Source organism: Culex pipiens, chromosome 3, assembly GCF_016801865.2.
Source record: "Culex pipiens pallens isolate TS chromosome 3, TS_CPP_V2, whole genome shotgun sequence".
NCBI lineage: Eukaryota > Metazoa > Arthropoda > Insecta > Diptera > Culicidae > Culex > Culex pipiens.
The window spans coordinates 64,130,896-64,143,248 of NC_068939.1; the positions used below are offsets into that span (position 1 = coordinate 64,130,896).

At 40.0% G+C, this 12,353-nt stretch overlaps 1 protein-coding gene across 3 annotated transcripts in view; it reads right to left on the minus strand.

Moving 5' to 3' along the window:
• The window catches only part of LOC120418538 (protein qui-1), a 178,414-nt gene that overhangs the window by 25,319 nt on the left and 140,742 nt on the right, over positions 1-12,353 (minus strand). For all 3 annotated transcript variants that reach the window (XR_008212356.1, XM_039580974.2, XM_052709388.1), the window contains exons 15-16: positions 9,623-9,740; positions 6,648-6,759 (exon numbers count right to left, since the gene is read on the minus strand). Coding sequence is in view for 2 of the 3 variants with exons in the window: in XM_039580974.2 (XP_039436908.2) it covers positions 6,648-6,759; positions 9,623-9,740 (230 nt within the window). In the remaining variant the exon portion in view is untranslated. The remainder of the gene's footprint in view (positions 1-6,647; positions 6,760-9,622; positions 9,741-12,353) is intronic.

A 12,353-nucleotide genomic window follows, 5' to 3' on the forward strand; every position in this document is an offset into this window, starting at 1 on the left:
ATAAAAAAATATTTTTTTTTTCGTAAATATCGCTACTGTGATGCGATGTAATTCATTTTTACAGTAATTAGGCATTGTTACATCAAATTTGACCTTTCAAACGCACTAGAATGGCCAAATGTTAAAACATCAATGTTTGCCAATTTGACCGTTTTACCCCCAATTCCCCTTGTAGAACAAAAGAAAAGTTCATCCGCGGTCTGTCAGCAGCGCGCTGTTTTGTTTGCTGCATCAACATTTGGAAATGTCGAACGTTGAAGGAAATCGCTCAAAAAATGGAAATTAACCGATTTCAAATGTTATGGCCGCAAATGAAAGGTAAGGGTGGCTAATTTTTGATTCCGATCTGTAAAACTAGTTCTGGCGAGGGTTCTGGGCACTGCGGAATCGATTTTACCAGCGGGTTGCTTCCGGTTGCATTTGATTTGAGGAGAAGGTTTTTCAATCCACCAGGGGCTTATTCGGGGGCAACAGTTTCGGTAATCCGGAACTTCCGGAAAGTTTCATATTTGCAGTGTTTAGCATGAAAAACAAACTGAGACCAATCTTTCAAGTGTGCGCTCTTTTTGAGGAGGGGGCGCAAACCGAAGAAGAGCGCAACTCGGGGAGCGTTATTTCGGGGTTTGAGCGCAAATCGAAGGAGCGTTATTGCGGGGTTTTGGCGTAAAATGGGATTTTCTTTTTTAATTTTATTTACAATTAAACGAAACATTTATATAAGGGGTCATCCACAAAACACTGATAATGGGCCATCCTCAAATTTGGGTATCCAAGAACTCCCGGATGTCATGGCCTAGATAGCTACCTGATCAACGGAGGTCTATATGGGTGAATTAACCATCGGTATACACTCAACCCCCGATGGTTGGTCACTTTTTCGTTTGACACTTTTTTAGTTTGTACCCCGTTGGTTGGTCAAAGTCAAACTAAAAAGTGACGAACTGTCACTTTTTACACGGCGCTCACGCACACTATCAAAACACACGTTTGGTAGTGTGCGTGAACTCCGTGTAAAAGGCATGTTTAAACGGCATGTTTAAAAAAACGTACCCCAGAGTATCTATCGTTGTTCACTGAAGCTACCTGAAGCCACACCGATGATCAATTCACCCATATAGACAATAGGGTCCTAAAGCCCTGAGTCAATTGTCATGTTCAACGGTAAAAAAACAGATTAAAACCCATTTTTGATCATTTTTTTTTTCATTTAAATAGGACAGAACAACATTTTTTTGATGAATCAACTAAGGTCCGCTTAGAACGAGCTGTGATTTTTTTTAAATTGATTTAAAATCGATTTTAAATCCTTCTCGGTCGCACAAAGTGTCATTGTCATCGTTGTGAACAATAATATCACAAATGTAAGCTTCACCTTTGGGCCCAATTGAAACATCACTAGCGTGCACAGGGTGGGGCAACATGGGGCAACTGCCCCACCATCCTCAGAAATTTGTTCTAAATTTGGTCAGGGGGTGTCCACAAATGACGTATTTTTCAAAACGTCCATATTATTGCCCCACCTTCCTCAAAGAGCTGGGCACGCTAGTGTGAAACATATCAAACGAAATATTTGAAACCAAACCTGCACAACAACAAATAAACAGAAAAATGAGGCGTTAATTTGGATTCAACAAAGTATTTAATTCCTTTCGTTATTGCAAATCGACTTTTGATTGCATTTTCAGATTTGTATGAAACCTTGTCCATTGATGTTTTTTTTTAAGACCAACATAGTTATTGGTGGGTCTCGTGGCGCAGGGGTAGCGGCTTCGGCTGCCGATCCCGATGATGCTATGAGACGCGGGTTCGATTCCCGCCTTATCCACTGAGCTTCTATCGGATGGTGAAGTAAAACGTCGGTCCCGGTTTCTCCTGTCTCGTCAGAGGCGCTGGAGCAGAAATCCCACGTTAGAGGAAGGCCATGCCCCGGGGGGCGTAGTGCCAATAGTTTCATAGTTATTGTGCACTATTGCCTCATATTCTTCATACAAAATGGTGTCTGTCTATACACAAGTGCTGTTAATGTTTTCGCAAATCTGTATCTTGAGATAAGATTTTCTGAATACCAACCATTGGCAAAGTTTTAAGTTATGACCAGGTTTGAATTAAACACTTTTTTTAGTCTAAAAAAGATTATAGTTACAATGGTTAATACACCCATATAGACCCCCGTTGATTAGGTAGATCATCAGCATGGCTTTCCTAACGTACTCGCGAGTGTGTAGTAGTGCGGTTGTCAAAATCGTTATCTCTGACTCTCTCACTCCACTGTCACTGACATTGTTTATGTTTTGCTTTTCCTGGCACGGTCCATTGTTCGTTTGTTATTGTTTTGGTTTTAGTGGCACGGAGTCATGCACTCGCACTAATGCAAAGCAAGATCGTGAGTACCTATGATATACAGCCTTCAGGTCATAACTCCCGAGAGTTCCTGGAGGACCCATAATAATCCAACATGGTGAAGGGTATCCATCGTGGTTCACTGAAGCAACCTGAAGCTATACCGATGGTTAATTCACCCATATAGACCTCCGTTGATCTGGTTGATATCCAGGTCATAACTTCAAGGAGTTCTTAGAAGACTTATAACAATCCAACGTACCCCAGTGTGTCCATCGTTGTTCACTGAAGCTACACTCAAACCCCGATGGTTTGACACCAACTGTTGTCAGACGAACGGGGTCACTTTTTAGTTTGACACCCCTTTTACACGGAGTTCACGCACACTACCAAACGTGTGTTTTGATAGTGTGCGTGAGCGCCGTGTAAAAAGTGACAGTTCGTCACTTTTTAGTTTGACTTTGACCAACCAACGGGGTACAAACTAAAAAAGTGTCAAACGAAAAAGTGACCAACCATCGGGGGTTGAGTGTATACCGATGGTTAATTCACCCATATAGACCTCCGTTGATCAGGTAGCTATCTAGGCCATGACATCCGGGAGTTCTTGGATACCCAAATTTGAGGATGGCCCATTATCAGTGTTTTGTGGATGACCCCTTATATAAATGTTTCGTTTAATTGTAAATGGGTAATTCTCCGCCAACTCACACAGCAGTTGCCCCGACCCCTCTTCGATTTGCGTGAAACTTTGTCCTAAGGGGTAACTTTTGTCCCTGATCACGAATCCGAGGTCCGTTTTTTGATATCTCGTGACGGAGGGGCGGTACGACCCCTTCCATTTTTGAACATGCGAAAAAAGAGGTGTTTTTCAATAATTTGCAGCCTGAAACGGTGATGAGATAGAAATTTGGTGTCAAAGGGACTTTTATGTAAAATTAGACGCCCGATTTGATGGCGTACTCAGAATTCCGAAAAAACGTATTTTTCATCGAAAAAAACACTAAAAAAGTTTTAAAAATTCTCCCATTTTCCGTTACTTGAATGTAAAAATTTTTAAGACATGTCATTTTATGGGAAATTTAATGTACTTTTCGAATCTACATTGTCCCAGAAGGGTCATTTTTTCATTTAGAACAAAATTTTTCATTTTAAAATTTCGTGTTTTTTCTAACTTTGCAGGGTTATTTTTTAGAGTGTAACAATGTTCTACAAAGTAGTAGAGCAGACAATTACAAAAATTTTGATATATAGACATAAGGGGTTTGCTTATAAACATCACGAGTTATCGCGATTTTACGAAAAAAAGTTTTGAAAAAGTTGGTCGTCATCGATCATGGCCGTTCATGGTCACCCGCGACAGACACGGACGGCGAAACAAAGAGAAACGCAAAAAGTAACTTTTTCAAAACTTTTTTTCGTAAAATCGCGATAACTTGTGATGTTTATAAGCAAACCCCTTATGTCTATATATCAAATTTTTTGTAATTGTCTGCTCTACAACTTTGTAGAACATTGTTACACTCTAAAAAATAACCCGGCAAAGTTAGAAAAAATTCGAAATTTTAAAATGAAAAATTTTGTTCTAAATGAAAAAATGACCCTTCTGGGACAATGTAGATTCAAAAAGTACATTAAATTTCCCATAAAATGACATGTTCCAAAATTTTTTACAGTCGAGTAACGGAAAATGGGAGAATTTTTAAAACTTTTTTAGTGTTTTTTTCGATGAAAAATACGTTTTTTCGGAATTCTGAGTACGCCATCAAATCGGGCGTCTAATTTTACATAAAAGTCCCTTTGACACCAAATTTCTATCTCATCACCGTTTCAGGCTGCAAATTATTGAAAAACACCTCTTTTTTCGCATGTTCAAAAATGGAAGGGGTCGTACCGCCCCTCCGTCACGAGATATCAAAAAACGGACCTCGGATTCGTGATCAGGGACAAAAGTTACCCCATAGGACAAAGTTTCACGCAAATCGAAGAGGGGTCGGGGCAACTTTTCCCGATTTCGTGTGAGTTGGTAGAGAATTACCCAAATAAAATTAAAAAAGAAAATCCCATTTTACGCCAAAACCCCGCAATAACGCTCCTTCGATTTGCGCTCAAACCCCGAAATAACGCTCCCCCGAGTTGCGCTCTTCTTCGGTTTGCGCCCCCTCCTCAAAAAGAGCGCACACTTGAAAGATTGGTCTCAGTATGTTTTTCATGCTAAACACTGCAAATATGAAACTTACCGGAAGTTCCGGATTACCGAAACTGTTGCCCCCGAATAAGCCCCTGGTGGATTGAAAAACCTTCTCCTCAAATCAAATGCAACCGGAAGCAACCCGCTGGTAAAATCGATTGCCGCAGTGCCCAGAACCCTCGCCAGAACTAGTTTTACAGATCGGAATCAAAAATTAGCCACCCTTACCTTTCATTTGCGGCCATAACATTTGAAATCGGCTAATTTCCATTTTTTGAGCGATTTCCTTCAACGTTCGACATTTCCAAATGTTGATCCAGCAAACAAAACAGCGCGCTGCTGACAGACCGCGGATGAACTTTTCTTTTGTTCTACAAGGGGAATTGGGGGTAAAACGGTCAAATTGGCAAACATTGATGTTTTAAAATTTGGCCATTCTAGTGCGTTTGAAAGGTCAAATTTGATGTAACAATGCCTAATTTACTGTAAAAATGAATTACATCGCATCACAGTAGCGATATTTACGAAAAAAAAAATATTTTTTTATTAAACCAAATGACGAAATGATCATTAAACCCCAATGCACCCCCGAATCTTTTTTCGCGGTGTTCATTCGCTCGCGCCAACTCGCGATCTCCGGGCGGTGAACTTTTCGCCCAATTTTGTCGCCGGCACTTTTCAATGAGAAGATTAATAAAATGTTGGTGTCTTCGACAAAGTTGCTTGGAATGGCAAGTTCAATAACTTTCTAGAAGACTAAAAAATTCCCAAAAATATTGCTTAAAAGGTAGATTTTAAAAATCACCCTAATCGTAAACCATCCTAATTTTCAACCAAACCAAAAGTTGCCCCTTCTCATTTGCAACAACTCTTCTGAAGACACCAAAGCTCCAAAATTTCACATTTTTTCGCAAAATTCATTTTCCACCTAATTTTGCACTCTGCACCACTGTCTGCCGTTTTACGGCGATATGATGTATACGCCATTGAGGTGATTTTGCTGTAGACACGATTTTCTGTTTTTGTTCATTTTTTCAATTTAAAATAACTAATTTAAGGTCTGCTCTGTAGAAACTGTTAAAAAGTACAATAAAAATGTGGCCCCTACAAAATTTCTTGTTTCTTTCCTATTCTCCATGATTTTAAACCACAAACATCATTTGGCCGAAAAAATAGCAATAAAAAATCACTACTTTTCCTTCCCAATGATGTATGTATACATTGCTCGATCAAAGCAGCCTATATTTTTTGTGCCAGCTATTTTGACAGCTGAGCGGATACCTTAATGGATTGTCCACGTGGATACTTTAAGGGGGGGAGCAAGGGGGGGGTATTAGGGAGCGTTCTTTTATTGCGTAACGCAGTTGGGGGGAGGGGGGGTCGGAGGCCGTGTTACGCTCCATACATTTTTTTTAAAATTTTGTATGAAAATTTTGTTACGAGGGGGGGGAGGGGGTCTAAAAATCCTATTTAGTGCGAGACGTAATAAAAGAACGCTCCATTTGCGATTGTCTACGCTCCATAAACACATTTTTGGCATGAACAATTGTCCCCAGGGGAGGTGGGTGGGACTAGAATTTTCAAAAAGGTGTTTACGTGGATGTGGATAAGGTGTCATCCATTAAGTACGTCACATTAAAATCAGCCAACATTTACTCCACCCATTAACACGCAATGTCACGCTTGCTCAAAACCCCCCTCTTCCCACAGAACGTGACGTACTTTATGGATGACGCCTAATGGACGTCCCCTTAAGAATTAAATCGAAATAATGTAATAAAATATTTCCCAGTCTTGATTTGTTCCCAACACCTCAAATTAACATTCAAACAGTATTGAATTTTACTTCTGTCAATTCTCAATGTATACATACATCATGATGAGTAAAATTGGCGTATACATCATTGTTTGTTTGCTTAATAAAATGGGCCCCAGAGCAGTTTTTTGAAAAATTCTTTCGTCAGGAGGTAGCTTTTATGATTCTTTATCAGACTGTACAATAAAATTGAAAATGTCCAAAATGGCGTATACATCATATCGCCGTAAAACGGCAGTGTGAAGTGGTAGCAAAGCCATGATATCACAATATCTAACACAGTGGAATGTTGTCACTTACCACCTTTCCACTCTCGAACAGCGCGATGATGATGCTGGAGTCGTCACTGCAGCTGATGATGTATTTGTTATCCAGCGCTAATGTGACACAGGCCGCTGGCGCTATGTGTTCGCTGTAAATTGTTAGAAATAAAGAAAAACAAGTGTGAGAAAAATGTCACCGTATACGATGGGGATTTTTTTTACATACACTCTCTCGCATAAAAATGTGAATATGTTGTATTTGGATGAACTTCTTTTAATGTTTAAAAACACTCTTTTGAAATTAGCAAATTCAAGTTCTTGAATAATTGGTCTACATTCAATGACCTATTCACAACACGAGATTCTTCTAGTTACGAAACGAGTGCAATAAAAGTTTCACTGGTGATTTTTTAACAAAGAGATTAGTGCCGCATACTTGCAGACAAAACTTTAAATTACAGGAAAAGGAAACTCACTCAGGTAAAAACGAAGTGTAATTGCTATTTAATTGGAGTTTTTTTTTGCTTCGTAGAAAGTTCTCCAAGTATTATGGGAGACAATTAACAATATTCAATATTTTGTAAAACAAACTAAATTCATGTTTCAAGTTATAAGTTTCAATCGTTACACGCCATAGTGACGTACGTTGACATGTAACAAAACTCAATTTGAAATAACATGGCAATTGATTTTTATTTTCTGTATATTCTGCTGCCAACATGTTGCCCAGGTGTACTTACAACCAGTCAGTGCCGCATTCGAATAGACATGCAATGTCCACTGCAGGAAGGAACATCACCAGTGGAAGATGCACAATCGGAAGCAATATGTTGGAAGCACAGTTTTCCTTCTTCCGGAAAACGACGACTGTACGAATAAACTGTGATGCCTAGAGAGACTTTCAAGGGGGCGGGTGTCGTTGTGATGGGCAATATTTCAAGAGCGGGAAACCATTTCATTGTGCTGCAGGAGGAGGAGGATGAGGGGAAAGAGCTCTATTTTCGTATGCAAATGAATGCAAACGGAATAAACGAATCACGAATCAAGCTTCGAGGTAGCACCACCAGCACTAGCTCTGTCGTGATGTTTGCCCATTGACACGGTTTGGTTGATGGACATTTTTTTTTTTAATAAATATAGAAAAGTGAAGTTTTGGATTTTGTTACAGAAGTGGTGGTGCCTAACATGTCAATACTTTGTCATGTTGTGAGATTCATACTTGAAATATTATGCTGAACCACTTTATCGAAGATTTCAAAGCGATCGAAGTAGATCCTGGAAGGAAAGCAGCTTGTTTGAAAGATAATGTTGCTCGTTGGAACAGAATCTTTAATCAAAATAACTTCAAACGATCATGGTTTTGAGTAACTTATCCCATATCAACTAATAATTATGTGTTATCGCCATTATTTAATCAATAATTATCTTCTATCTTATTAAAACTATTTTAATCAATCTATTTTCAGACTTTTTATTAAAAATCTTTTTTTGTTTTGAGAATTATAAAAAAAAAATCAAATCAAATTATTCGCTCTACAGCTTTGCCTTGGCGTTCTCGATTGCGAGATTCCTACTCGAAACTAGGTGTTCGAAGGCTTGATTGTAGAGGCAATTGCAAACCTCTTTTTACACCTTAGCTTCCATCCACCCCGGGATTCAAACTGACGACCTTTGGATTGTTAGTCCAACTGCCTACCAGCGACTCCACCGAGACAGGACCCAGGGAGACGACTCCTACATCTAGACTGAGCTAACGACCTAACCTTTTTTAGGTTAGTCCGGGGCCAACATTTACTTCCCGTCCGACGGAAGGCGTGGTCAGACAAATCTCGTCTCGAAAAATGCCACCGGGACCGTCTGGGATCGAACCCAGGCCGACTGGGTGAGAGGCAATCACGCTTACCCCTACACCACGGTTCCCGAGAATTATAATGCAATCTTAAAAGCAGTTTTGAATTTTTTTGAAGCTATATTTTTTGCCATTTATTTTTATGGCAACTTTTAAATGAGGGACGAAGAGGGTGGGCTAATCTGCCCATAATTGAAAATTCGGCTATTATGCCAAAACAAGTATTCCGAGAAAAACGCGTTTTAGTGTTTGTGACAAAATCTCCGTCAAGGCAATTTCCCATAAGAGTGGCATATTAGCCGTTTGGTTTTTCGCATCGGCAGCTAAGTCTAAACACTATTTCAGTGAATTTCAAGTTCCAGGAGATGCGTTGGAACATCCTCTACCACCTGGTGCTAATATCTCGTTTTTGCCAAAAGTGGATATTAGCCGTTTTTTCAATTGTGGGCAGTAATAATAGAAGTAAAAAAAATCAACGATCTAATGAATATTTCCTTCAAATATTTAAGCTTTTATTCTGAAAATCTTTATTCTTTCTACAAATTGGGTAGTTATTTTTAGAAGTTATTCTTTCTACAAATTTGGTAGTTATTTCTCAATGTCAAAACGACATCAAAATCTCTATTTTTAATTTGAATGGGTGTTGGATTGCTCTTTTTTCATGATAAAAAATTCAAAACAACACACGTACTCTGGTCTACTCAAAATTAAAAAAAATACTTGCTATCATGAATTTTGCAGAGTACACCAGTCATTCCGTTTGAGTGTCAGTAGTTTTTCTCTGTATTTTCCTTTTGCATTACCATCACCAACCATAGGAAGAGCTAACAGTCAGCCAGGCAGTGTGCTACATTCGTAGTTTTGACAAATTAACATAAATAACCAGTGACAGTGCAACTTGACATTCGGAGCAAAAAGAATTGCACACAAGATTGTGCCCGACCTCAACGGCCTGGATACTGCAGCACCACCTTCCTTGCAGTTGCAATTGTAACACAATCATGTTATTCGAACGCATGTTCCAGGTAAAGTTGTGCTTGTTAGATGGAATTATAACTGTCTCACACATACAGGAGCACTCACACATACAATCACACAAACACATTGGCAGAATAACTTTTGTACAAGACACACAAGAGCCAACGAGCCAGCATCAGTATTACCATAATCTCAATTTCATCGCCAGTGTTTGCATGTCCCAAACGATAACAGATGTATCCTCGGATGCTGTGAGAAGGTACTGCGACTGGACCTTCATGTACGTCACCGGGCCGCTGTGTCCTGTGTTTCGGAGAAGGTGGGAAGGGAAGAGAAGAGAAGAGAGGAGAAAATGGGTTTTAGTATAACTGGAACTGTGTACGGCTGTTTTCCAGCAATCAGGTAATCCCGCCCGAAACCACCCCCCGCCTCTGGCAACACTGTGTATAATTATACTCGAAAATGCACTAAACCGTACGGGACTTAGTTGAACGAGCCACCAAGAGTTGTTGTGTTGTGCAGCGGGGCTCGGGCTGCAATACGGCAAACAACAACGGCTTAAGGCTGCTCACAGTTTGCAAAGGGTGTTTTAGTAGCAGCTAGGTTGTGGTCAATCGAGATGGCTTCTCTACTGGGTTCAAGTAAGGATTATGTTTCTGCCCGAACTAGTGTGCTACTTATGGCCAAAGAAGCAAAGCTAAGTGTTGGTTTAAATACATTTTGTAGTTCCAGTTAATGTTGGTTTTCGCTGACTAGTGTCAACATGTTGTGTTTCCTTACGATTCGGAGTCAACCTGCGAATATTAGGTATTTTGAAAACTACAGATACATTCAACAATTGACAGAAATAGAGCAGTAATTACGGCTTAAATGTTAAAGTTATCGCAGTTTTAGTGAAAAAAGCATATTTTTTCACGTTTTCTTCACTTTTCCATTTTGCGCGTGGCGCGTCGAAAAACCCATTTTTTTTTTCAAACAGCGTACTTTGGAATATTGAAAACATATCTTCACTATTTTTTTATATGTTATGTAAAGTTTTCCAAGGAATCAAAAAAATATATATTTTTTGGTCCCGAGACCTTTAAAACAGCATTTTAAGTTTTCATTCGACCTTTTCAAATGTATGGCTGGATATTTTTTTTTCTTCTTCTTCTTGGATGTACAGATATAAGCTTAATTAGATTGCTCATAACTTGAAATAGAATATTTTTGTCAGTGTGGTAAAAACCTGGATGGTAAATAAGCTTACGTATTAATCTTCTCATTGAAAAGTGCCGGCGACAAAATTGGGCGAAAAGTTCACCGCCCGGAGATCGCGAGTTGGCGCGAGCGAATGAACACCGCGAAAAAAGATTCGGGGGTGCATTGGGGTTAAATGATCATTTCGTCATTCGGTTTAATTAAAAATAATTATTTTTTCGTAAATATCGCTACTTTAGTGCGATGTAATTAATTTGTACAGTAAATTAGGCATTGTTACATCAAATTTGACCTTTCAAACGAACTAGAATGGCCAAATTTTAAAACATCAATGTTTGCCAATTTGACCGTTTTACCCCCAATTCCCCTTGTAGAACAAAAGAAAAGTTCATCCGCGGTCTGTCAGCAGCGCGCTGTTTTGTTTGCTGGATCAACATTTGGAAATGTCGAACGTTGAAGGAAATCGCTCAAAAAATGGAAATTAGCCGATTTCAAATGTTTTGGCCGCAAATGAAAGGTAAGGGTGGCTAATTTTTGATTCCGATCTGTAAAACTAGTTCTGGCGAGGGTTCTGGGCACTGCGGCAATCGAATGTACCGGCGGGTTGCTTCCGGTTGCATTTGATTTGAGAAGAAGGTTTTTCAATCCACCAGGGGCTTATTCGGGGGCAACAGTTTCGGTAATCCGGAACTTCCAGAAAGTTTCATAATTGCAGTGTTTTCAAACCAGTTTTTTTTATGTAACTGAGTTCAATAAATCTCAAAAGTGCTCTCTTTTTGGGGGTCGCAATCCGAGTATGAACGCAATTCGGAGTGTTATTTCGAGGTTTTAGCGCAAATCGAGGGAGCGTGGTGTAGGGGTAAGCGTGATTCCCTCTCACCCAGTCGGCCTGGGTTCGATCCCAGACGGTCCCGGTGGCATTTTTCGAGACGAGATTTGTCTGATCACGCCTTCCGTCGGACGGGAAGTAAATGTTGGCCCCGGACTAACCTAAAAAGGTTAGGTCGTTAGCTCACTCCAGGTGTAGGAGTCGTCTCCCTGGGTCCTGCCTCGGTGGAGTCGCTGGTAGGCAGTTGGACTAACAATCCAAAGGTCGTCAGTTCGAATCCCAAGGTGGATGGAAGCTAAGGTGTAAAAAGAGGTTTGCAATTGCCTCAACAACCTCAACAGCCTTCGGACACCTAGTTTCGAGTAGGAATCTCGCAATCGAGAACGCCAAGGCAATGCTGTAGAGCGAATAATTTGATTTTTTTTCGAGGGGGATTTGGCGTAAAACGGGGTTTTTTTTTTAATTTAATTTACAAATAAACGAAACATTTGAGAGAGCGAGTTGAGCCACGGGCGAGAGAAGACGTCTTTACAGAATCGGTCTCGGGGCTGCGTGTTTTTTTTAAATGTTTTTTCGGGTTTCATTCGACTTTGCTGTGGCTGTTGGAAGAAATAACTTGTGCTTCGACGAAAAAGTTGGGTTTTGTAGTGAAAGTGTCATTTGTGCGTGAATTTGCCGTTTTTTTTCGGGAAAAGGTGGAGGCGTCGTAGAGCACAGGTCCACGACAATTATTCGGCCGTAGCCGGATTTTAGCGGTGTTTCCTGAGCTGTTTCAGATCTGGCTGGAAGGAAGGGGCTGTGAAGTGTGGGGAAATTAATGTGCTTAGTGGTGATAACGTAGAATGGATGCTAGATTTTGTAATTTTGTGAAATTCATTCAAAAATCC